At 47.6% G+C, this 26,885-nt stretch overlaps 1 protein-coding gene across 1 annotated transcript; it reads right to left on the reverse strand.

Annotated features, from left to right (window-relative positions):
• Window positions 1-5,967: 5,967 nt before the first annotated feature.
• Window positions 5,968-14,311, reverse strand: LOC116808200 (uncharacterized). Its single transcript, XM_072927897.1, has 8 exons — window positions 14,197-14,311; window positions 13,936-13,979; window positions 12,743-12,835; window positions 10,501-10,672; window positions 9,077-9,214; window positions 7,871-8,000; window positions 6,594-6,755; window positions 5,968-6,123 (listed from the first exon to the last, which is right to left on the reverse strand). Exons 2-7 carry the CDS (start codon window positions 13,963-13,965, stop codon window positions 6,614-6,616), a joined length of 705 nt encoding a protein of 234 aa, XP_072783998.1. The 5' UTR covers window positions 13,966-13,979; window positions 14,197-14,311; the 3' UTR covers window positions 5,968-6,123; window positions 6,594-6,613.
• Between the last annotated feature and the right edge of the window lie 12,574 nt (window positions 14,312-26,885).

Below are 26,885 nucleotides of genomic sequence, written 5' to 3' on the forward strand. Positions count from 1 at the left end.
GGCACTCAGCACCAGTGTGGGCAGCAGCATCCTGTGAATAAGCTTAACTCAGCACCAGCACCTTGCAAAGCCAGGCTAAGGCAGAATTAAAACCTGCAGGATTAAAACCTGCAGGCTGGTATTTGTAGCAGCAAGATTGGGTTGATTGATTTTATTCAGGAAGCTGTGACCACTGCCAGAAACAGTGCAGGGCAGGCACTGGGGAAAGTGAGCACTTTCAGCTATGGGACTGCAGAGTCACATCAGGGTCTCTTCTCTCTGCTTTCTATTAAGTTTACTTCTATTTTTTTTTCTTTATTTATTTTTTACAAACTCTGAGCCTCTTGAAGTAAGTGGAGAATTTTCCAGGGAACCCAGTAGCCTTTGGATGCAGTTTTCAGGGTGTGTGAACCCACCACTACCAAATGAGAGATGCAATGGGATTTTGGGAGCTCCTCTGTCACCTGCAGTGCAATACAGCTGATCTGGCTCTCCAGGTAAGGCAGTTTTTTTGTCACAGCTGAATTGAAGAAGGTGTAGGTGATTGTAAAGGTGGCACATCAATCACATCTGCTTTTGAGGCAGTTTGATTGAAATAAAATGCTGAAGGGCTTGTTTTCACTTTTTGCCATTATTTATGTCTTTCACACGCACGTTCCTGGGATAAATCCAGTGAAATCTCACAGTGTGAGCAGTGATGGAAAGCAGGAGCAGCTGGCAGAGGAAGGAGCAGCTCCCAGGCTGGAAGACCCTAATGTGTTGAATAGAGCAGGAGCTTCCTGATGTAACTGTTTGCCCTGCTGACCTGCTTAATTAATTGACTCATTATCAGCAATTCCCCCAGGAGCCATCAAACAGCACCCATGAGAATATTCTCCCTTGATATCCATCCCATAGAGAAATAAAATCTATTTATTTTTCCTATTTCTCTGGCATATCATATTCCTGCTGAGAAACACACACAGCTGGATGTTTCCAGCTGGCCATGGAAGGATGAGAACTAAATTTGTAAATAATACAGCATGTTTCCATTTAACAATTGCTTTTTTTAAAGAGGGAAATATTTTATACAGGCTTAGTTCCATGTAGGAGTGGCTCTTCCTAAGGGGGATAGGCCTGGCTGGATATCACCACTGTTCACAGGGAGAGCAGCAATGCTCAGGTCTACCAGGGCCACACGATCCCAGAGCACCTGAGATGTGCCCACTGCACCAAGAATGACCTGCAAGGTAAAGGAAAGACTCAGGCCACCCAAAACGCAATTTTTTTCAAGGTCCAGTGACCAAGGAGATGAAGAGGAAAGTAAAATATGTGGGTCTGCATGACCCTGGGTTGAAACATTTTGTTTTGAACTCGTGGTAGGAGAACTGACAAATATGGGCAAAATCAAAGCATATTACAGAATTGGTGGAAAATTCTAACAGTTTTACCAGCATGGTTTATATTTGATGGAGGCAAATCCTTCAAGCAGCTTTCAAGCTGACCACAGAATCACAGAATAAACTGAGTTGGGAGGAACCCAGAAGAATTATCCAGTCCAGCTGCTGGCCCTGCACTGCACCATCCCCAGGAGTCACCCTGTGCCCGAGAGCTTTGTCCAAACACCCCCTGAGCTCTGCCAGGCTGGTGCTGTGCCCACTGCCCTGGGGAGCCTGTTCAGTGCCCAGCCACCCTCTGGGGGAAGAACCTTTTCCTGATACCCAGCACAAACCTCCCCTGGCACAGCTTCAGGCCATTCCTTGGCTCCTGGCAGCAGGAGTGTGGCTCCTTCCAAAGGAGGAGATCTGAGGCAAAGCACTTGGAACCCACCTGTGAGCTGAGCACAGGCCAGGAGGTGAATGCAGAGCTCTTGTCATCATCGTGCAGTCATTTATAGCTGTAAACTCACTTTTATCTTGCAGCAGCATCAGACAGACCTGCACACCATAAATGGAGTCATCCCATCCAGCAATGCATCCCCTTCCACTTTCTATTGATGATTCATGTAGCTTTTAACCAAACCAAAGAAACCCTCTTCATCTAAGCAAGCTCAAATAAAGGCAGTGAAAAACTTTTAGTGGTTTATGAGCTTCTGTGAAGGTTGTGTCCCAAATTCAAGCCCAGCAGACTGTTCCCAAGCACTAACAGCACCTGAGCAGCCACAGAAATAGCATAGAAATGGTATGGAAACAGGCATGAGGCCAGCTGAGTCTGGCTGGAAAGCAAAATACCTGCTTTTAGGGGTTAGGAGGAGTGGCCAGCACTTGCCTTTGTTCTGGACTGCCAAGCCATCCCAGTAAACCTTTCACACTTTTTTCAGTTTCTCTTTTGAACTCCATCATTTGCCCAGCAAAGTGCCATTAAAACTGTACCACCCAAAAAGATTTGACCACCATCCCTTGACAAAATTCAGTTTAGCAGAACGTTTTGCTTGGCAAATTCTTTGCTCACAACTTCTGCTCAGGCTGGTGGCTGAGCCATGGCAGGGCTGGCCTGGCTGCAGCAGATGTGGATTTGCATCATTAACTCCTTCTCTGCTAACATGAAGCATATGCTGAATGACTTATTGCACAATTGTGAGTTGGGTGAAGAGTTTTGTCCAAAACAGGAGGAAAAGTTGATTGTTCAGTGATGGGGCTGAGGATCAGCCCTTGAATGCCTTTGCAGCCCTCAGTGATGTGGTGGCATCCACAGGCAGTGCTGTTTGCAGAGCAGGGAAGGTGACCGAGCATTTACTGCAGGTGCTTCCCTTTAATAAATGTCCCATCAGGCCACTGAAACCCCAATGTTTTGTCCTGCTGGGCTAAATTAATCCTCTAATTACATTTTTAAAAACACCTCTGAAAATTTGTGCCTGTTACGACACAAATCACCAGTTCTTCCCAAGCAGGCTCTTCCAAGGAAGCTGTTGTGGGATTTCTGCCTGTTCCCATGCAAGGTGCAGGCAGCATCAAACACATTTGAGGGTTCAATTATTCCTTGGTGAAGTAGATCCTCTGTAGTGGTGGCCAGAATTACCACAGACATATTTTAGCCTGTCTTTCAGCACTGTGAAATTAATTTAGCCACTCAATAAGGGTGTTTTGCACCTGTGATGTACAATGAGATAATTTATGGAGAGTTCTAGAAAGACTGAAAGTAGAGAAAATCATTAATGTATTCACCCATGATAATTTTGAATTAATTTTTCCATAAAGGAAGCATGGTGTAAATTTAGAGTTCAGTCAGTTCTTCCATGCTGGGAGATAGAAAAGACAAAATTAAAGATGGAAAATGCTACTTCAGTATTCGTGATGAAGATGAGGGATGAACCCAGAGCACCCTTTTCCCTGAACAGACCTCTCCATGATGAATCCCAAGGAAGACAAATCCTTATCAGCTCAGCAGGACCAGGCAGAGTCTGGGATCCTGATGCCAACTGGGATTCTAATGGCTGAACAGCCAAGGGAGTTCAGTTCCACTTCCAAAATGAGAATTTCTCCTTCTACCCAGGAGATGGCACTAAGGCATTCAGGTAAAAAGCATCATTTCAGCCTTACTAAAAACCTGTTTTTTCTGAAGCTGTGCGTTGTGGGGGAAAGCTGCAAATTTTACATTCACTGGGTTGTGCTTCTTGTGATGGTCCCAACTGAGTGTCCTGAGAGAGAACATGTTTCTGGTTGTCCTTTTCATGGCTCCAGTGAGCTGTCCCCAGATCACAGCAGCCTCCATCCAGTGATGTTCCTCTGTTTGGGACACAGGGAAGCACCAAATACTCTGAAGAAATATGCCTGTGGCTCAACCAGAGCAGTAATGAGGCAACAAGATCCTGGAAAACATCTCCTAATCTCCACCAGCCACCTCCTGACTCGTGCCCAGCTTGTTTCTCTGTGTTGTTCCAGGGGTTTTCTCTTGGGCTTTGTTGGTTCTGCACAACCTGATTGCATCCCTTTTGAACCCTGTTGAGCTCATGGCCGGTGTCATCTTGGTGCTGCAGAAAATGGACTGGAAATGGATGGTGTTCAGGTAAAGCCAGTATTATCTAGAGCTTCTCACCTCTTTTTGACCCACAGTGTGAACCCTGTGTCACTCACAGGAACAAGATCCATCCACTGAAAAGCCTTGGATGCAATTGAAAATGAAAATTGAAAACCTGATTCTGTGTCTGCTCCTTTCTGCCATCTGGATATATTTGCACGCAGCCTGAATGTCCCCCGAGAGCAGCAGTGACTTGTGGGGAGGTGTGAGAGCTTTTGGTGTGTTTGAACCAGCTTGGGACCATCACCATTTCCATTCCCAGGGAGCTGGGATGGGGGGAAAAGCACTAACAGCAATCACTGCCACGTCACACAGACCTGTGTTTGCAAGGGGCAATGAGGGCTGGAGAAACAAGGGTTTGAAAGAAAATTTTGGGAAGAGGAATGGCAGGAGATGAGGATGCAACAGGCTGGATTCTTTGTTGGGGCTGAACTTGCAAAAGCTGCATCTCTAAGCCTGGTGTCCAAACCTGAGCAGGGATGCTGCCAGAAAAACCAGGAAGGACATTTATCTCCAACATCAGCAGCTGCCTTCCTTCTCCCTGGCACAAACTTAAGGACCCCTCTAGCAAACCCAGCATCCATCTGCCTGATTGAATATCCTCATTAGTGCTCCTGACAGCGCCTAGCACAAACCCAGGATTCTTATTCAGCCATTTTTTTTTCCACCATGATTGTGATTAAAATTTTGTAATATGCTTTTTCCTAGTGATATTACCTTGTATATGTGTTCTGAGAACTTATCTAGACACGGCCCTCATCTGTGCAGCAAAACACAGCAGAGCAGAGTGGGAATGAGTTTGGGGAGCCCAACTCCAGCATAGGGAGGCAAGAAAATGAAGTTTTTTTAATAAGAGAAAGTTATCAGTAAGGCCACAGGGTTAATTTTAAGTGGTGTAAAATCACACATTCTCAATTCTCACAGCCTCGTTTTCCTCAATGAAGTCAAACTCTGTCTCCCCTCTGATCTAAGTAAATATGTTTCCCTATTTTCTAAGTTAAAGGCAGTTTCATTGTTTCTGTCCTCCAACATTGCCCCCAGTCCACTGCACTCAGCTACAGTGGAAATCCCAAATGCAGCACGAGCTGTGGCCAGCAATGCCCCACACCAGGGCAGCTTTGAGAAACACTGGCCCATTCTGCTTCCCAGTATCCTCTGCTCGAAGCTTGGCCCTGCCAGACATCATTTTGCTAAATTATGTCATCATTTAGCAGAGCTTCATCATCCATCATTTGCAGAGCTCGGATGATGAACTTTTTGGGGCAGGGACCAGTGCGCTGCTGTGTCTACACAGGTGCTGTCACCAACAGGTCTGAGGATAGCTGATATTACTGTTAAGAACAAAATAAGTTATTTGTTTTCATTATTTTTGACATTTTAGCTGTATCTGTTAAAAATTTCTTGCTTATCCCTCAATACTGCAAGGATGCCGTTTTAAAGGAATACCTTTTAGGAGTCAGGGAGAGGTTCCTCTACACCACTCACTCTGGGATAATTTTGGCATCAGTTTAGGAGACCCGTTCGGATCACTAAAGCCACAGCAGAAGGGCTGTCAGCCCTTTCCAGGTCTGGGTTCGGCGGCTCTCCATTGCCATCTTCAGGCTTGGAGCAGCCTTGAGCCTTCCAGAAACCTAAAAACCCCGAACGGGCACGGCAAACTCAATTCCCGTTTGCCCAGCATCAGCTGAAATTGATGGTCAAAACCTGGAATAAGTTGTTGAATGTAAAGGAGGGGAGGGAGCTCTGCAAGGCTGGTACTCAGCTGCCGTGGATAACATGGATATTTCCCTCCCTGTAAGTGTACAGGGTTTTACAGAGTAAATTAACACCAACAACGCTGTTTAACACACACTACTTCTTGCTGAGAGTCAAAGTTTTAGCATCAAGTTTTCTTTAAAGTACATAAATAGAAACTGCCCGAGGGATTTTAGCTCTGTAACCTCTATTGCCACCCTCAAAAAGAAAAAAACATTTTCTGACAATGATAAAAGCTGAGGTTCTTGGGAGATTTTAATCATAATTTGCACTTAAAGATGTCTTTGCCAAACATTTCACATCTGACAGACATGGTGGTGGGTTTGGAGGTTTCCAAGGCTTTCAGGGTTTCTGATGAGCAATATCACACAGGCAGCTTGGAGGGCCAAAGAGCTGTAATCACAGAATAACATTAACACATCCTAAAAGAAATCAGAAAAATGTGGAATAATGTAGGTGTCCTGGCCCAACAGGGCCAGCCTAGAAGAGGCTCCTCAGACCCAGCGTTGTCACCCAGTGGACATCTCCATGGCACTCCCCCACCTCTCCAATCTCCAGACAGTGTCTGACCACCCTCACAGTGAAAAATATTCTCCAAATTAGATCTGGTTGGAAAATCACTTTCTAGGAGCCCAGAAAATCATAGAATGGTTTTGGTTGGAAGGGACATTTGAAGGTCATCTCACCCAACCCTCCTGCACCGAGCTGGGACAAATGCTGCTACTCTGAAGAACATTCCAGCAGCCAAACTCTCAGGCCTCATGGTAGTTTGTGCCAGGTCTCACTACTGTTCATACTTTTTCCCACTGCCTCAGTCCCTGAAATCCCAGCCCGGGGCCAAAATGGGGGATCCTGGTGCTTACCTCAGCCACCTCGGCACCGCTCAGTTACCGACCAATTTCCATCGCGGCGTCCATCGCACGTCCTTCCCAAAGGGCAGCCACTGTGCAGAGATGGGGGAGGACCAGTCCAGCTTCTTCAGGAAGATGCTGTAGCTGTCTGCATACTCAGAAACCCAGCGGCTCCTGCAGAGAACGTGGAGAAGGGCATAAGGAGAGGACCTCCACCCTGCGCTTCGTGCACCGGGACAAGGGACCTGCCTCCCCTTCTGTGGTGCTCAACCAGCCAGCCAGGAACCTGTGAGGAGCAAACAAAAGCACGTTCAGTGGGGTGATGATGCCACTGAGGCAGGACGGTATGAAATGACTCCAGATCAGAAGGCGAGAGAGCAGAACTCTGATTTATTTCAAATACATCTCTCTTTTATAGAGAGTATCATGCAGACCAATTCTATTGGTCCTGATAAAAACATCTCACAGCGTTGGTGTGCAGTGAATGACTTAACTATAAACAATGTGAACAAGAGAGATAAAGAATTATTTACATTCTTTTCCAACAGTTTCCCAGGCTTCTGCCTGGTTAGAAACATTCGTTTTCTCTCTGACTGAACTGAGAATACCCACAGGATGGGGAGAGGGGGAGCAGCCTGTGTCCACCAGGAATGGGGTAGATGCTGTGGCACACAGAGCTGCCATCAGGGTCCATCTCCCACCTGGACAAACCATTACCCAGGTGCAGTCTCCACCCCACATATAAGTCCAGGATCACAAATTAAAATCTGCAATGCAGAGCTGAAATACATATCTGTGTTCAGGGAAGGTCGGGGGCATGAGGCAGCAGGGAGGAATTGCCTTTCCAGTGAGAAATGAGAGCTCAGGAGCAGTTTATGCCTGTTTGGTTCATAGTGTGCAGATGAGTCACGTTGCAAACAGCTCCTGCCCTGATTGATTTGAGAGAGCCCTTTCCCAGGGGAAGCCTGGGCATGGAAAGGATGAGACATGCCTCCTGCCCCAGCCCCATGGGGATCTTCTTTCTGCAGGGATTAGGCTGTCTCAGGAGTTGTCCCCCCACTCCTATGAACCCCACCGCAAAACTTTTCAATAAAAGGCTGATCAGGCTTTAGGAGCGGATTTGTCCTCGAGGGAATTTCCTCGGGCTCATTGCATAACATGGACAAGGAGAAATATGCCTGAGAAACACCTTCCAATTCCAAGAAGCTCCAAAACTTCTCTGACTTACTCCTAGCGTGTTCCCCACTCCCAGCAGCCACCCTCTCCTCCCCATCCCACTGCTCCCTTACTCATTGTAGCGGTTATCCTCAGGGAAAACAGGAGAAGGCCTTATCTCCTCTGTGTACAATCCTGCACAGATTCCTCTCTGCGGCTCAAAATCTTGCATGTAGATACTTTTCCACTCAAGGTCAGAGTCGTCTAGTGAAAGAGAGTCCAAATAATTTAAAGACTTTTTTCGGACCTCTGTCTCCTATATTGCACAGTCTCAGTGTTCCCCCTTCCCCTGAGCTCCACTGGCTGTTTGTGCTCCCAGCTCTCCTGTTGGAATTACCACGATGAAGGGATTAACCAAGGGAAAATGGAGGAATTGATTCCCTGGTGTAGACAAGGTTGTTTAGATGACATTGTTCAGCCCTTATTTTCTACAGCCTGTGTGAAGGAAGCCACACAAGGCAGACCTGGAAATGACATCTTGTGATCTTCCTGTCTGGATATTGACTTGTCACCTGGTATAAATTTTCCCATACTGTCTATTTTCTTTTCCATCCTGCCACCCATCAGGGACTAAAACAAGGAAGAGATTCATGGCTCACTTAACCCCTAATTGAGGACCATCACATCTGCTGTAATATCTTCCCCAAAAATCCCTGTGGGAGCTGGTTTGAAGAAGTACCATCTCCCATCTGACCCTCCAGAGGTGTCTTATCTGTGTGTGAAGAGCTCGGTGTGTGTCCTTCTGATCAAAGCAGATCTAACTGGGGATAAACATGCAGGGAGGACACACAAAGAAGAGCTGCCCATTGTAGACAGATTTTCTGGGCATTTTTAAAGTAACAGATTCCTACAGTGAGTAATTAGTAGAGTATTTTTGTTGCTTTCACTGAGGCTGAGGTTACAGGTGTCTCACACGTGCATTAACAGCATGCCAGGCTGTCAATGCAACCCAGCAGCAGCTCCTGCCTCCTGACATTATTTCCAGGGAGACCACATCAAGCAGGGCTGTGGTCCATGGGATGGGCAGTCTGGAAATTGGGGTGAAAGAAACACTATTTACAACACTCCAACCTCTTCTAGAAGATAACTCTTTTTCTCTGCCCTGCTTTCTCCCCACCGATGGGCAGATGGTTACAGGGGATCTGTGAACCCTTCCTGTGTCACTCATTTTCCCTTCACCCTCCTCAGTCTCTTCTGGAATTATATTTAAAAACATAAAACCAGGCTGAAGGCCACCATTTATTCTCATGGGGCAGCTTCCACAGCCTCCATCCACTGACCTTGCAATAAAACAGATGAGTTCTGGTTCTTGGTTTTATATTTATCAGCATTGAGCAGCACTTCATTGTACAAATCCTGGGCAAACTGCTGGTAGGTGACCAACTTAGGAGGTGGCAGCTCCGTTGGCACCAGTGCCTCTGGGACATGGGAGGACAGGAAAGTGAATTATTCAGGAATTACCATAAATTACTCACCCAAATCCTACCCTTTGGATAGGGTAAGCTGGAGTCCCAGCTGGCAAAAATCAGGGCAGCCCCAGTCACTTCAGCAGAGCTTTGCAGCTGAAGGTGCATCAGCTTTGCTGAGGTGCATCAATTTGAATGGTTCATGGCTCAAGTCAGGGAAGGATTTATCATGGTGCAAAGCAAGGGGAAGGAGCCCACTGTCTCCACATTGCCCTGGAGTGCTAAAAGGAGGCCCTCTGCAGCAGGTCTGTGTGTGAGTGCACTGCTGGGATACACAGGGCAGAGCAGGAAGGGAAAAGCCCATGGGAGTTTTAGCACAAGACAGCTTCAGATGGGCTTGGCAAGGTGGTCTTTGCAGCCCTCAGATGTAAGTGGAATCCATATGGACACACATCTGTCTGAGCTGCTTTTCCAGGCTCTCCTTCTATTGAGTGGAGAGGGAAATCCCACCAGGGCTTTCTGCACCTCATTGTCAGGGTGGCATTTAAGCTACAGGAGATGTCTGTGTCTTTGCTCCCCTCTGATCACTAAAGGATCCAGACACAGGCATCCCACACTGGGAGAGATCAGCTCAGGGAACAGAGAGGACATCCCTGGCCATGTCTCCTGCTTGCTTCTGGAGCACTGCTGAGCAACGACACCCTCTTCCCTCTCAAGCAGGAACTCAGAAAAAAATCTTTGCTCTTTGCTTTGGGATGGCTGGGCATGTCAGAATGATGCTTGGTGACCATTCCTTTTCTTTTCCTGACTTCCACGAGTATTTTAATCCATGCAAGCAAGCTGTTAAATGGTGTGGCTGAGGGCTGGCTGCCAGCACATTTGCTCTCAGACAGGCACCCTTAGCAGAAGGGTTTTTTGAACCACCCAAACCCCTCACACCCAACCAGAGCCCTTTTCCCTCCCTGCTCTTCTGCAATGTGGTGTTGACTGCCTCTCCCTCTATCCCAGCAGAGCTGTAAAAGATAAAACCCTTAGAGAGCCTTGCTAGAAGTGGCTCTTCATGCACCAAGATGTTTCTAAAACCCCAAACTTTGGGCATGGCCTGGGAGCTGCATATTCGTGGTGACAGGGCTGTGTCAGGCTCAGCCCAGCACCGAGGCACCATCAGGATGCTGCCATCCATCCGTGTGTGCCCAGCCAGCACGGGCCAGGGGTGGGGGGCTGGCAGAGGCCCAGGCAGACAGTCCCTCGGGCAGCTGGCCACAGCAGTTCACCAGCAGTGAACCCTCAGGGGTTACCCTCAGTTCCATTTGTCAGGGCAGGAGCTGGAAGGGGCGAGCAGCAGCACAGATCGTGCATCGGCTCCGCGAGAATCTCCAGTTTCCCTGCCCGCCCCGGGGTCAGGTCAGAGGGCTGGAACTCTGGCAGGTAGCACTTGGGAAGGTCTTCCAGAGGAGGGTATGAAGGTGTCTGCAGGAAAAAGTCCCGTGTGAATGGAGAGGCAGCGGCTGGGGAGGGCAGCTGCTAGAGCATCGTCCAACAGCCGCCCACAGCAAAGCCTGGGCTCGGGTGGGGTCAGCATCCCTGGGGACACAGGGGCCACAGAGCAGCTCTGTGCTCTCACTGAACCACAGGAACCACCACAGCTTCCTCTGTCTGCCCATCTTACAGCTTGGGACCCTGCTGGGCCCTGCCTGGGCAGTGGGAAGGAGGGAGGGAGGCAGCCCTGGCAAAAGCAGTGGGAGAGGGAATGGCCCCAGGGCTCATGTCAGGGAAAGGCTAAAGAGAATCCTGGTGTGGCTGCTGCCTCCAGCCTCTCCAGCTGCACACTGCAGCTCCAGAAGCTTTTTAAGGGCTCAGAAAGGGATTCTCCTGCTGTGAGCAACTCCAGGCTGCTGGGCCAGCAAGAACCATCCTCACAGGGTTTGTCTATTGCTGTTTAGGATCTCTGTTTGTCCCTCAAACTCCGGGGTTCCCAGGGCAATCCCCTAATGTTTTTCCTTTGCCAGGCTGACAGTAGGGCAGGTGGAGGCTGCAGAGCTACAGGAACTACCCGTGCCTGGGGGCTTCCCCCACTGAGGATGGCCAGAGCTTCTCCAGAGGGACAAGAGCCTCCAGGAGACCCTGGCAGGGATGGCTCACCAGCCAGTGCTTTCTTCCTTAACCCAAGGAGTTCCCCTTCCCCCTGGGAGTAGGTTAGTGCCCAAAATTTCACAGATAAAAACATCACAGCTGTTTTACTCTCTTAAAAAAGAACAAATCCTATCAGGGCCAAGAGGGAGACCTGGGCCTCCCGAGTACCTCATCATCACACTGCCCAGTGGGACAGCTTTCTTTGGCAGGTTTTGGGAATTAATAAGGAGCCAAAGGGAGCTGCAACCCAAGAGAGTCAGGCACAGCTTCCTTCCTTCCTATCTCCCAAGCTACACCAGCACCTCCACAGGAAGTGTGCAGCCTTCCAAAACCAAAATTTAAATGAAATAAATAAAGAAAAAAAGGGAAATAAACAATAATAAAGAAACAGCGATGCACGGCTTGGGAACTGCAGGGGTTAAACCCTGCCCTGCCAGCCGGACTCATGGAAGTGGAGCTGCCCGGGAAGCCCCAGGGAACAGCGGGAGCCCCGAGCAGCAGCGCTAATGAAGGATGGAGAGGAGAGGGAGAGGGACAGAGAGAGGAACAGGGACAGGAACAGGGACAGGGAGAAGAACAGGGACAGGGAGAGGGACAGGGACAGGGAGAGGAACAGGGACAGGGACAGGGACAGGGAGAGGGAGAGGGACAGGGACAGGGAGAGGGAGAGGGAGAGGGACAGGGACAGGGAGCGCTCCCCAGGCTGCTGCCGGGCAGGGATGGCAGCAGTGCCCGCAGCCAGCCCCTCTCCCTCGGTGGGCACACTCACACAATGATTTCTCTGTTGTTGTCGCCCACATTTTCCTCCCCAGCCTCAACTTTTCCCCGCTCTGCCGTGAGGGCAGGAGCCCGAAGCACTGCGGCGTGCCCCCCGCCACCCTCCGCAGTGTCCCCATCGCGCTGCCACAAGCAATTAAAGCCGGGCAGGCGGAGCGAGGCAAATCAGATTAAATAGCTCAGGGGGTCGCTCGCACTGCAAGGAGATTAGGGAAAAAAAAAAAAATAAAGAAACAGCTTCCCCACAGACCCACAGAAGGCTTCTCAAGGCCGTGTCGGGGCAAGGAGCCATCTCCATCCCAAAGGCAATTCCCCTCCGCAAGGCGCTCCCGGGATGGCGCAGCCCAAGGCTCGGGCACCGCTTCAGCAAGCAGTCATTAGTGCCCTGCCTTAATGAGCGTAATTAGCATCGCTCCCCACCAACAGCTTTACCCGAGGGTGCAAGGGGGATTTCCCGCAGGAGGGATGGGGGCACAAGCCGAGGGCATCTAGGGGTGATGGGAGCTGCTGGGGGGTCACAGCTGTGGGGACCGCAGCCCTGAGACAGCAGCCAGCCCTGCCACCCCTCTGTCACCCTGCCACCCCGGGCAGCCTGGGCTGGGCATCCAGGGCAGGAGGAGAGCCCGGTACCGGTAGGTGTGCCTGGATGGGTGAGCGATAATCGCCGTGCCAGCAGAAGTCCTTCCGATAGATGCTCTTGTACTTGTCCAGCGCGGCGGGCAGCTGGGAGGGAGGGAAGCGAACGCAAAGCATCACTAAGCCTCGGGGGAAGCCTTCAAACGCGGTGATACAAACCCAAAATGCCCCCTCATAGCTCAGGAGAGGATGAGCTGCTCTTCTGAGCCACCCGGGGCCAGTCCAACAGAGCGATTCCTTGCCCAGTTAAGCCCCCAGCAGGGTGGCTGGGAAGGTCCCGCACTCTTTTGGCAATGGTTTCTGGGGCTCTTCTTGTCCCAGGACTTCCCTTGCAACAAACTCCTTCCTCCTGCCTTCCCCAAACCTCTTCTGAGAGCCCAAATGGCCCCGGGCAGAGCGCTAATACAGAGCTGCCGAAATACTTTGATCAGCTGCTGAGGTCCAGCGTCACTCAGGTTAAATCAGCAGATGCTTCCATCTTCCATTTCAGTAACATTTGCTGTGTGCTTATCACATATTTAAAGAGCTGTCTAATGTCAATACTCATTGTGCAAAACCATTGCAGGAACTATGGAGGAAAACTCTACCAGGAGATATAAAGGCAGTGACACCTGCACTAACACCAGCAATCCTTGCAGTGCAAATTTCGGGAGATGGGGGTGGATTTTAGGGAGAGAGCACTCTCTGTGTGCTTTGCCCCTCAGCATGCACTGCTGGAGCCAGGAAAGCTGCTGAGATGAGCCTTCAGGCTGGCTCCAGAGCTGCTCCTATGCTGAACTCATCAATGCAAGGCAAGGGCTGGGGGAGGTGAGCTCTGATTGCAGGGGTCCCTGTGGTCTCCACTGTGACACAAACACATCCACCACACAGGGGTGGCTTGGCTGGCCCAGGCAGGTGCTGCACTGCCATGTCCCTGTGATTTGGGACACTGCAGCAGCACCTTAAGGAGGGTTTTGTGTGCTTTGCCAATAGCCACCCACCTTGGGCAAGGATATATTTTATATTCTCAGTCCTTATTTTTTTTAACATTTCACTCTTTTCCCCCTCTGGGCTTCCCAGACCAGCGTTTGCCTTTGGCCAGGATGCAGAACTCCACAGTCACCAGTTCCTATTATCTTCCCAGAGCAGCAGACCCAGCCAAACCCTTACTGAAACACCCGAGGACAAGAGTCCTGTGTGTGCTTCACCTTCCATGGTTTTGTATCCATTATCTCCATGGTGAACCAAGAACCTGGAGCAGAAAAATCACTCAGTTAAAAACCAGCAGAGTGGGTCTTCTCCTCCAACCCACCTCAAGGGATAAAGGAACTGGAGAGCTGAAACTGGCTACTGGCAGGAGGAAGGGGATTCAGATGGGGCTGAAATGCTCAGATTAGCAGAGTATGACTGATTTCAGCCAGTCTTAGCAAAGTAAAATATACCCAACCAGGACGTAAAGAGATGGACACCTCAGGGGATGCAGTCTGTTGGAACTCAGAAGGGATGAGATGGAGGCATCCCAGCACCAACAACCCAAAAATCACCCAGAGGGTGAACAGGTGTGACCCCTCCTGCAGCATGGAACATCACTGATGGGATCCAACACTGTGTTTCCAGGGTCAAGGGAAAACTCCATTGTGACACCCCTGAATTTCAGAACCCTGGAGGCCTCAGTGGAGGAAGGGGAGCCTGAGGGGATTGATGTTGTTTTTTGGAGGTAAAGGCACCCAACAATCATATTAGGGAGCTGTTACCACTTTTTCAGCTGCAGCCAGCCATGCTGGGGACACGTGGCCAGGAGAGGGACAAAGCCTGTCCTTTGTGAGCTCTTGAAATCTCCCCCCCACAAATCCTGCTAAAGAGGTGAGCAAAAAGTGGGGAAACTGAGGACAAAATGACATTACTTTGTGAGTGTGCTGAGCAGAAGGAAACAGCATCCTTACCTCCCTGCATGGAAGGATGGAGAACACTCAGAATTAGGGTGGGCAGGGATCTCCATTTGGGCTCAGAGGGTGGCTGAGGACACCTGAACTGTCCCCTTCATGCTGCCATTCTCTTCCTCTGATGAAGCAGCAGGGGATGCTCCAATGGCGTTCTCTGTCCCATGAATAGAGAGGAACACCCCACTGGGCACACAAAGCAGTATTTAGCCTTTAAAAAACAGCAAGCCTTGACCAAGTTTGGATGCATTTCACCAAAAGACTGATCTTGCCTAATTTTGTGTGTACACAAGGAGGACATCTCCCTGCGAGCTGATCCTTCCTGACCTCCTGGCTCATTTAGGACAATTCGTGTGACCAGTGCAGGTACATAGCAGGGGCTGAAATAAATCCAGGTTTTGTGAGCTGAATCTCACCTAAGAGTCCAAGAAGAACGAGATTCTCTGCCACTATAGTGATGCAAATAGTAGTGAATGCTGGTGATGGGCAGGGAGATGAGATCTCAGCTCCAGGAAGAGAGCCAGTCACAGAGCTGTGCTCACAGGCACCATCGGAATGAGCTGAATTCCACGGGTTACTTCTCTCTGCACACTGTTACAGTGTGCAGCTGGAGCCCAGGGATGCTCTGGCAAGGGTTGTGTGCTGCTGACAGCTCTGCACTGGTGTCAGCAAAGAGGAGAAGCCCTTTGTCCTCACTGCATTTTATGCAAATTAATATTAGAATAAATAACACAACAAGGAAAGAAACTATTTCCAGAAATGTGAGACTCTCGTGTTCTCCTGTGCTTATATTAAAGGGATTACACTCCATTTCCTTCTTAATACAGCTAATGCTCTATGGGAAGCCCTCAGGCCAGGGATTAAAGCACTTATTCAATTAATTAGGAACAAACTTCTGCCTTAAAGTCAAACACACAAATATCAGTAAGCTCTTGAGAGTGTCTTCCTTCCAGGGCAGAGAAAATGGATCCTATTTCTGATGTAAATGAAACCAAGCCTGCAATCTAGAATTACCAGAAATAATAAAAATTAAGAAGAATCACCTTTAAAATATCATTATTCTGTAATACAGCAGAGTAAAAAAAGGACTGTCCCATCATCTTGAATTCAGCATTGGAACCCCCATAACGGGGAGCAAAATCAGGTCCTACAAGCACAATATAAATGAGATACAATTTTAGGATGTAACATTGGTAACCAGCTCCAAGCCCAGGCACAGCAGTGTTTGGGATTATTTGAAGTTACGGATGAAATCCTGGCCCTGATAAACACAAAAAAAGAAAATGCTTATTCAGTAGGATCCTAATTTAACCTAAGGTGTCTGATTCATTACTGAGATAGGAGACAATTTCCAAAACTTGGCTCCAAATCCTAATCTTCCTTGATGATAGCTTGATCCTTCCGTCTTCTCGCAGGCACAGCTCACATGAAATGAAAAGGCATTTTGCCAGAATACTTTATGCAGGAGCAGCCCACTATGGCTCTTCAGTTTCCCATTTTTTTTCTCCAAAATATCAAAAGATGGGGCTGATAGTTGCCAACATAATCCCAATTAGAAGTGGATAGGAGCCAAACTCGCAGCTCTCACTTTCCTCTGCCCCCAAGAGAATTTATTTGCCTCCTCTTTGCTAATGCAGATATGGAGAAAGCTGTGCCCTGCATGGCTGCTCTCTGTGTAGCTGTCTGCACATCCCTGAGACAAAAGATAGTGCTGAAGACCAAACAAACACCTGCAGGAGGAAATTACTCTTAAAGAATTGGTTTATTTTCACAATACTCCAGGGAGATTCCCAGAGTCAGGAGCTTAAACCATTCACCTGAATGGCAGTGCCCCTCTTTCTCAAGGCAACGAGAACTCCAAACATCCAGGAAGGTATTCAGAGGGTGCTGGTGCTTTTGGCCCCTCCACATTGTGCTACACATATGCAGAAAAGCAAAGTACAAATCAGCCAGGACCAGAAAATCAAAGGCAGACATTCATGTGTTTGAGTAGCACCTTAGGGGAATTTGCCAGTGGGCCCAAATGTGTGATAGCTGAGCTCAGTTCTTTTAAAATCACATAGGAAGAGTTTAAGTCAGAGTCATGGATCTCAGCTATGATGTAAAACAATGAATTTGTGTACCTGGCCTGTGCAGATCCCTCCTGGCATCCTGCTGCTCATTGCCCCTGTACCCAGAGGTACCTGTGCCACTCTGGAAAGCCAATCTTGTCGTCCCAGTAAGACTGCAGTTGCATATAGGACATGATGCAGAGATACATTTCACCTCAGTTTGGCCATAAATTACCATTTTCTCTGTCTTTTTCCACCTGTGAAACACAAGAGCTCTCTCTAGGTCTGTAGTGCCCTTGTGCAAGGCACTGCTCTGGGCACTGGCAGGACCTGGGGGAACCACCTCAGCTATTAACAATTCCATGCACAAAAACATGGCCAAGGAGGACATACCTCCCTGTCAACCCAGCCCCTGACAAGTGCTCCTTGGGCCAGGAAGAAGATTCATTGCCCCCATGAGGATGTTGAAAGAGGGAAGTGATGGGTAAGCAGGACCCCCAGCCCGTGGAAGAGGTAGGGTTTAATCTGGGAATCTCCATTCAGGCTATCACCACCAGGAGACAAAGTGCAAAGAGGGGGACTCTTCTTCAAGGGAGGAGTGTTGACAGCCCATTCTGTCAGCAGGAGGTCAGCCACCCATTTGGGTGTAAAAACATGAACTTTTGTGGCACTGCATCTGTCCAGCATGAGCACATTTCCCATGGAGTCATTTATTTAATCCTTCTCTCCTGCTTTCTTGTTAAATTGGTGGGGCATTTATGACTTCTTGTGAGCAGAAACAAGCATCATTCTTCAGCCTAAATCTGAGGCCCCCGTTGCTCTCCTCCAGCCACCTAAAGCACTTACAGGACTGAGCCCTCAAAGCCAAATTCCTTGTTGCACAGACACATCTCTGTGCAGAAGACAAGGGCAGCTGGTGAACTCAGTTGTGGTGTTCCAAATCTTTGGGCAATTCTGCTGTAACCTGCTAAAACAATCAATTGTTTGTCCCTGATAATCCCCCGAAAATCATCCATCAGCAGAGGATGGCTGAAATCTCATCACTGTCTATGCCATGTGCCCTGTGATATAAATCATGGCATATTTATGCACCTGTGTAAGGCAAATACGTATGGGCATTGTCAGAGAGCCTAAATCTGCTCCCTAATGCCGTTGTTTAAACAGCCCTTTAACCACATCACTTTTCTCCTCGTTAGGTTAAGTTGCTGGAGGTGAAAAAGTCCTTCCAAAATGGTTTTCACTCACTCACTCAGTCCAAAGTAAACATGCCTCTGGGACCATTATGTGTATCAGGTGTCCGAGGCTTTGTTAAGAGTTTGACCGTTAGGTAAATCCTGCTTCTCTTTCTCCTTGGAAGAGGCAGAATTAGAGACAGGCTCACAGGAGTGAAGCAGCTTTACAGAGAAATAGGAAAAACTGAAAAAATTCAGAGCAGAGCATGCAAGCGACCCAAGTCTGGGGAGTCTCTTGATCTAATGTAACTCTGGTTACAATATGACATTGACTTGACTTATACTTGTCACTTGTGGTCACATTCATCTCTGTGCTGGACATTTTCACCAGCAGTCAGCAGGGCCACACTATGGAGCTAAGAGCCCAGGGTAACAAGACAGCAAGAGGAAATGTGCATCTTTAGCACATCGTGAAAATCTTTCATATCTGTAGCAGATCATGGAAATCTTCCATCTGTATGCCCTGAGTGTCACCTCTCATTACAACCACATCTGCTGCTTAAAGGCAAGTCTGGCAGGACAATGACAGCTCCAAATCTGCTCATCCAGACCCCATCCACACCCAGCTGCAGTGAAGAGGAGCTGTTCCATGGACTGCTCCAAGGTTTGGGCTGGCTGTGCCACTGGGACATTCTCACTGCAGCCATCAGAGCTGTCCAGCTGATCTAAACTTGTCGGGGAGAATAAAGAACCCACCTGCTTCCAGTGACAGGAAAAGCGAAGTGAGATCAAACAGAAGCAGGAGGAGAGAATTTAAGCAATGCAAGAGGTGGCTGCATGTCATTTCAGAAGTCACCTTTGCTCTTTGATCTGTGCTGAGGAAGCGGGCACCTCCTGGATCAGATGGCCAGTGCAGAAGTGTGCCACCAAAACCATCCCGCCTTGAAGTCTCAAGTGTTTGCTTTCCCCAGGGATCCTCCTGCTACTTCCTTGTAAATCATCTGCCCTAAGATTTCCTTTAGAAAAGCCAAATAATGCAGGTTAGGGAGCAGGGAGCAGGACTTGTGTCCTCCCCTAACACCAGGATCATTCACTGTGATGAAGCTGAGCCCTCTCTTTTAACACTGTATTGCACAGGTACGTTCCCTAGAGATCAGGGATTTAATGTAAAAGCTGCTGTGCAAATAAAAAAGCCTGTCCCTGAAAAGCTTACAGTCTAAACACGTGAGACACATCAAAACTTTGACTGGAAGGATTTTAAAGACGAAGCACTTTGAGACAAAATCTCAAGAGATTTTGAAGAGAAAATCTGTGGCAAAACTGTGGATAAATCCCACTTTGCTGAATCCTCACTTCTGCTCTTAACAGCTCCTCGGAGCACTGCCTGGCTTTTGCTAACAAAGCATTTGTTTTAGCAGCACACTTTGGGGAAAAAAAAACCCTGTGCCAGTTTCATGTGGCAAGAACATGCAGCATCTTTCTGAAGGCCAAGATTCATATCAGGTGCGAATGCAGATATTCACCAACCCTGGGCATGCAACAAAAGAAACCTTCTGCATTTAGTTTGTTGATGCCTTCAGTGAGTATTAACAAGTGGAAAAGTCACGGGGAAGAGAGAGCCTGGTCTCAGGTTACCCCATAAATTGGTTAAGGCTGCAGAGGGGATTACAGTCCCAGAGCCACCCTAAGCACGGAGATGTCATTACGGCAAAATCAAAGGTAACCATGGGGCTTGGCAGGGAACTGTCAACAGCCACGGGAAAGAGCCAGCCTGGGAAGGAGCTCCACGTCAGGATGAAATTCAGTCACCTTTATTTTCATTTCAGGTGAGGGGTCAAGCAGAAAAGCTATCCCCAGCGGCCTTTATTTACAGTTTTCAAGGGAGCGGCTGATGGAGCATTTAGAAGAAGAAGGATGAACCTGCTCTCCCTCACTCAGGGAGACCAGCCTGATGACAGACAGGGGATGCTGTAATGGCCCAGGAGCTGGGAAGGAGCCTTTTATGAATGAAATGGCCGTGGTGCTAATGAAGTCGGTCACAAAACTCCCAGTGACTCAAATGGGGACGGGACTTCATCTGTAATATTTGCAGGGAGCCCAAGGAAATTTTTGTCCCACCAGGACACTCTCTGTAGCACAAGAGCTCACTCCCAGCATTGGTAACAACACAGATCCCCAGAAATAGATTTCGAGGCATTTTTTCAACGTTTTTCTTTTACATTTTTATCTCCATCATCCCTAGGCAGCCAACCTGAATCACTAGAAAACCACTATATTATTTTTTTTTTCCTTCTAGACAGGTTTAAAATTTGCTTATAAAATCCTTGCAAGGTTTTTGTATTCCTCTGGATCTCTTGCTGTTGAATGAATAGAGAAGCTATAAATGGTTTTGTGTTGTCAAATCAGAGTAGCTACATCCATGCTGGAAAAAATAGCAGGGACTGTTCTGAGCTCACATCCACACATCCCAGCCAGCAATGCCAGTAACAGACTGGTCCCATGGAAACTGCCCACTGGAGAAGTTTATAGCCACTGAGCCGTGCCTGGGGATGGGGGAGTACTGTAAATCCCCAAACAAAATGCCTGGTTCCTGCTTATAACTGGACAGCAGGGACTGCAGCAGGTCACTGCCTGAGCCCATGGCATGGTCCTGCTCAGAGCAGCAGGGAAATCCATTCACTGAGTCTGTTCTGGGCATCCAGAGCTCTCCTGTGCTGCTCTCAGGTAAATGGAAGATCACTTGCAAGGGAGTTCCAAGTCCTCACAGCTTCCAGCTGATCAGCACGGGGAGGAGGGGGTGATGGCACCACACAAACACCCCACAAGGCACAGCTCCAGCTCCTCCATGGACTGTGGGTTCCAGCCAGGCCTCCTGCCATTCCCAGAAATCCCCACCCAGACAATGAAACAGACAACAAAGGGCGAAATTCCTCCTTTTCCACTCAGGCACTGGAAACCTTCCTTCACCCTCCCTCCTCTTTAGAGACCTAAACCCAGCCAGCAGCCAGTTTTGCAAGGGTTAACCAGCATGAAATGAATGTGGAGAGACAGTCCAGGACTGTAATCACTTATTATTTTCAGGTAATATGCTTTATCTCCAACTAATCTCCTCATCTGGAGAAACACTCACTGCAGACAAGAGTCACTGAGGTTATCTCTGATGATGGGGCTCCACGGGCTGCTGGCTGCCATGGACCGAGGAGAGGCCAAGGAGAGGACTTCAATTATGGCCTGAACTATGCTCTGGTAGCTGAAAGGCCATTGTTTAATCTACTAGAAATCATCTATTTTAGCAGATAAAGGGATTACTTGGGTTTTCTTTCCCCCAAGAACAGCATGTTATTCCAACTACTAATGGAACATTCGCTATTTAATTAAAGAAAAAGCACGGGGAGAAGCAGCACAGGCATCAACATCACTTCTGGGGAAATTCAAATTGATTGTCCCCCTTTGATGCTGCTCAATCACCTCTATCTCACTCACCCTTCCTACAACCCAGATTAAATCATCTGGTTCTCTCCATCCTGAACAATTTTTTTTTTTTCCCTAAGGGAGCCCATCCAAAACTTTGGGACTATGTGATGTGAATTCACCACTCTGCAGGAATCTCCTGACTTGTAAAGAGTCAGATTACACTCTCCTTGTCAAGAGGAGACTGTGGAAATTTGATTTTGCCTCTTCCACACACTTGGTGCTGGTTGCTGCCCGTCAGGGCTGTGTCTGCCTGGCCCATTAGAGTGACCTGGGGACACAGTTTGGAACTCAAAGTGACTTCACTGCTCACGGATGAACTGGAACTGCTGTGTGCAAAAATCTGATCTTTGTCCCTTCCCCCCCACCCCAGTTCCCCTGTCTTTGCCATCTCCTTTTTCAGAGATGTTTGCTCTTTATTTTTTGTCCCACAGACTAATAAAGGGCAGTAACAAGTCATTCCCAAGTGCTCCTCTGTGCTCAGCAAGTGCAGGTTCCTTTTTTTTATGTCCTCCACCCCTTCCATCCACAGGCTGTGGGTGCAAAGGATCTGTGGGGGAATATTAAGAGGCAGGTGCAAATGCAGGGCATAAGGGTATGTTTCTCACCTCTGTTGAGAAAATTGTAAACTAACATCAAAAAATCCAAATGAAAAGCAATGAACTCATTTATTTTAACATCTGAATCTTAATCCTCTTCCCTTTACCAGAATAAAGAACAGGGTACGTTCAAGGAAATTATCCCTCCATGCAGCAATCAGAGCTTCCTCACAGAGATGACTTTTTGCACATCCTCCTGCTGACTGCCCCTGTCCTGGCACACTCCTAAAATTGGTGATAATTCATTGCAAACATTAGCTGCTTCTTTTCTTCACCTTCCTGACCGTTCATTCAAAGCACACAAAGCAAGGACAGGGACCGAGTAGCCTGATTTTTTTCCCTTCCATAATTTTTCTGTGTCTTTTCATGGCTGTTTCAGTTGATCTACGCCCACATGTGCCAGCTACATCCTCCTTCAGATCTCTGGGAGGGATCTGTGTGGCAGAATGTCTCAGACAAGCAGGTCTGTCCCTCTTGTCCACCCGGCTGCTGCCTGTCCGTGCTGTTCTCATCCTTCCTCCCTTTCCTCCTTTCCTGGCCTTTGCCTGGCTCATGCCAATGTTTGATCTGCATCATCCATCACGGGACACAGCAACCTGGCTCTGCACGTCTGAGGAACTGGCACCACCACTGGAGATGTGATCATCTTCAGGTTTTTGATCTTCTGCCTTTGCCCAAAGCCTTTGGTGACTGTAACTCCATCCTTCTCTTTCTACAGGCAGCTCCAGAAGTTACTGTGAATTATCAAGTCACCCTGTCTGCTACCAGCCATGGTTTTGAACCAGTTGTTCAGCTTGTTCTTGACCAGCACTGCTGACCTCACCTCTTCATAATGTTCTTCAGCAGCTTCTTACACATATCATGTAGCCCTAGGACACTCCACACACCTATTGCAACACACCGGGTCAAATGACTTTTTGGAATTGTGCAACTGAAGAGATGAAGTGCTCCTTGATATCTCTGAATTTGCCAGGGATCAGCCTCTTGCACTGGTTTTGCTGTACTGTCCCTCTTGCTTTGTGGAATGATTCCACCTTCTGACTCCTCCAGCAAGGAGCACAGTGAGGAATTTGTTTGGGTGTCAGGAAACACACAGTGTTTGGAAGGTCCCTTGTGGAAACTCACCTGCTAGGAACCCTTTTCCTTGTTTAAGGGATCTTTCCTCTCCTGGTAACATGAAGGTGCCTGGTTGGGCCAGTGACCCGTGCCACAGCCAAATCAATCCATCCTCAGCCCCTCAGAATCCCTCAGTCTCCCGACCTTTAATAGAATTACAGAATGGTTTGGGCTGGAAGAAACCTTAAAGATCATCCAGTTTCAACACCCCTAGCATGGGCAAGGACATTTTCTACTATACTTGATTGTTCTCAGTCCTGTCCAACCTGGACTTGAACACTTCCAGGGACGAAGAAGGTTCTCCAGTCAACCTATGCCAGAGCCCCACCACCCTCACAAAGGATTTCTTCCTAATATCCAACCCAAACCTGCCTTCTGTCAGCCTAAAGCCATTCACCCTTGTCCTGTCATGACATGCCCTTGTAAAAAGTTCCTCTCCAGCTTTCCTGTAGGCTCCCTTCAGGTATTGAAAGGCTGCAATTAGGTCACCTCAGAGCCTTCTTTTCTCCAGGCTAAACAATTCCAATTCTCTCAGTCTTCTTTGCACCTCTGCTAGCAAGATCTTCTTGTCAGCCTGCTTCTGAAGCATTATAATCTCCCAAACACTGAGTCTCTAAATCTGGGATGGGTCATCTTTAAAAACTCTGGTAATATTTCCTCCACCTCTTCAGCCTGTCCTTCTCTCAAAGAAGGAAGATCTCTTCAACATTAATGCAGAAGACCCCAAGGGAAACCCAGATTCTGCTCTTCCTCTCCTTGCTAATTTTGGTCTTCCTAAATGCCAATCAGAGTTTTCCAGCTCTGTTGACTGTTTGGGTTTTGCACTTGAACTTCTTTTAGCTTATGTTGAGTCTCATGAGAGCCTGCAGGCCCTTGCCATACCTGCCATGGTTAGTATTGCCTTTGCTGGTTTTTGGCATTTGCCAGTCAGTGACAAATGTCAGTCACTGGGCACCTGAGTGGTTCACTCCTAAGGTCAGGCTTGCCTTGACTGGCAGCAAAACCACCTTTTTCAAAGAAATCAAGGCAGCTCTTCCTCAGCATCAGTCGTAGGAGCCCATAGAGCTGTGAGCACCAGAGGGCCTGGTCCACAGCCCTGAACAGAAAGGCTGATTTCTGTAAGGTGACAAAGCTTGAGTTTACCAGATTTGGGGGTTTTTTGAGTGTGATTCCTGCTGATGCCTCTCTGGTGTTTTGCATCAGTGCTTTAAAACAAGGTTTCTCCATGCGGTGTCACTCCCTTTTCTGCCCACCTGATTTTCAAAGGCACACAGGATTATGCTGGAACATCTTTAACTGGCTCGTTAGCAGTGAGATTTTACCCAAACTGATCTCAGACTCTTGTTTCTGCAGGCCAAAGCTTCCATCAGCAGCAATCCTTTTGCTGGACATTTCCCCTCATCAGACACTGACCACGTTGGAGACACCAGATAGCCAAAAAGAGTGAACAGACTTAAAAATGTTTCTTTACAGTAGCATTTACAGTGTCACTGTGGTCAGCTGCCTCTGTGTGACCAGCTGAATTGAGCCCCTTCTCTCTGTCCTGCTTCAGTTCTTGCCCCTGATTCCTGCTCTGACTTTGTCCTTTATCCTCAAGCTCCAGGTCTTACTGAGATATTTATAGACTACAAACCAGTCACCCCCAATATTCCCTTTCTGTAAATAATTAAAGAGAGTTCCTTGAGAAGCTTCAAGGCACAGCTGCACATTGCGGGGTGGTATCTGCTCACAAGCGTGGTCCCAGTGTTAGTTTAAATCCCACAGGATATTTGTATTGTATTTAACTGGTTAATAAACAGCTTCATCCCTGTTATTTTACCCTGTTACTCATGATTTTATAGGTGCCATGACAATTTCATACAGCATCAATATGAAGTTATTATAATTTCTTATTCGTGTGCCTCATTCACCTCAAAAGCACAAGGAACAGCTGACTGTTCTCAAGAACCACAATAACATTTAAAAAAATTATTAATTTTTGATACAAACTCCATCAGCTCTTCAATATCATCTTTTTTTTCCTAAATGTATCCTTTTGCTTTTCCATATCAAAAGACACCCTGCCCATTTGCCCCATTCCAAGGCAGTGGTAGATCTGTCAGTGAGCTGTTCTCTTCCTTATTTTACACTCCATGCCCTCAGTTTTAGACTCCTTCACAACTGGTAGATGATGATCCTTTATTTTCCCCCTAAATTGATGACAGAAACAGAATAATGAACAAATTTCCACCAAATTTCCCTGAGCAGAGACTCAGGGATTCATTTTTCACAGGGAAATCCTGAGATCTTGGTTTAACCAGTTGTAACCACTTAATTTGCACCATGGTGATTTTATTCCAGTTTATAAAACCCACCTCCAGGACAGAAGTAATCAAACACTTTCAGAAATCAGTTACATCAAGAGTTGCTCCCACTTGCTGGAGAACAACAGCAAATTAATTTGACGAGGTCTATTTTCTATCTACAGACACTCGTTGGCATCAGTTTCATTTCCTTCTTTTAAGAAGGAAATTAATCATTAATTAAGAGATGCACCCATACATTTCTTGCCTTTAACAGTGAAGGGCTGAAAATCTGAGCATCACTAAATCATTAGCCCAAAACTTTTAAATAATGAGCCAATATCAGCTTTCTAAGTGCTCTAAAACCCTCCCAGTGTCCCAAAATGAAAAGCCAGCATCAACAGCCCCCACAATATGTTAATGGTTCACAGAGTTCTGAAACTCTTGGCTGTGAATTACTGGGATTGGCTGATCACAAAATATTTCATTTATGTGGCTGCTATTTAACATAATCCCTAGTTATTAATGGAGCCCAAAATGCTCTTTCATCAGCATCTGAAACTAACACACTATCTGATTTTTTCTGCCCCAGACAAGCATGGAAAAGAAATACTAATTTACTACTCCTCCATTTCCTTGTGGCGGTGGTGATGGCAGCCACTGCCTTTATCTGCTAATAGTTTCAATTATTTTTACCTTAGCTGACCATAAATGTATGTTTTTCTATTTCTATTACTCATTCCAGAGTGGAGGTGGCTTATTCAGATGAATTAGGAGCAAAAGATTTTGGCCTTTTCCTTACCCTGTAGGAGAGATCACTACACAATAACGAGCCCAGAGAGCCAAGCTCTATTTCAAATATCCCATTACACACACACACACACACAAAAAACATTTAAAAAGCACAGAGATGCTTTATTTCAGCCCAGGTCAATTTCTTGCTCTAGGCAGGAGGGAAGAAGCCCCTTGCTTAACATTCCTCCCAGAAAAGACACAACCCAATAGCTCCAAGTCGACTTTTTTACTGTTGCAAAAATAAAACGAGGAAGTATTAAATTAATGTGATCAGACTGAGGATTTTAAAATACTTTTTATGAATCTTAAGCCTGAGGAGAGGCTGGAGGAATGCAGGGTGCAAACGTGTTTCCAGACTCCGGGAGCGTGTGCTTGACCCAGCCACAAACAGGTGATTTCCTTCTGCCTCCCCACCAGGTTCCTTTTCCCCCCAAAACACAAAAGTCAGGCTTCTTTCCCACTTTTGGTAAAATCACTTCTGATACACAGAGTTACTGAAGCCTGGCCACATCCCTCAGTCCCTCAAAACTCTGAAATTCCCACTTGCAAGTGTCTCACTCCGGAGGTGTCTATTTAATCCCACTTTTATTGGGAGCACAGCTCCGGGTAGTTTACAGGGGTTACAAACAATGAGGCTTTTATCAAAACTTGGGCTAATCAGTCGCTAACAAGCTCTCTCTCAGGAAGGGGCTAGGCAGGCCCAGGCTAAAACTAACCTCAGGGGATAAGGAA

Source organism: Taeniopygia guttata, chromosome 4, assembly GCF_048771995.1.
Source record: "Taeniopygia guttata chromosome 4, bTaeGut7.mat, whole genome shotgun sequence".
NCBI lineage: Eukaryota > Metazoa > Chordata > Aves > Passeriformes > Estrildidae > Taeniopygia > Taeniopygia guttata.

Bases quoted from the DNA above. Each gene is read 5' to 3' on its own strand.
- LOC116808200 (XM_072927897.1), bottom strand. From the start codon at position 13,965: ATGGAGATAATGGATACAAAACCATGGAAG. The intron at 12,836-13,935 runs GTGAAGCACACA...CCTCCCTCCCAG, and splicing joins TGGATACAAAACCATGGAAG to CTGCCCGCCGCGCTGGACAA. The intron at 9,215-10,500 runs GTAACCCCTGAG...CCCATGTCCCAG, and splicing joins CCTGACAAATGGAACTGAGG to AGGCACTGGTGCCAACGGAG.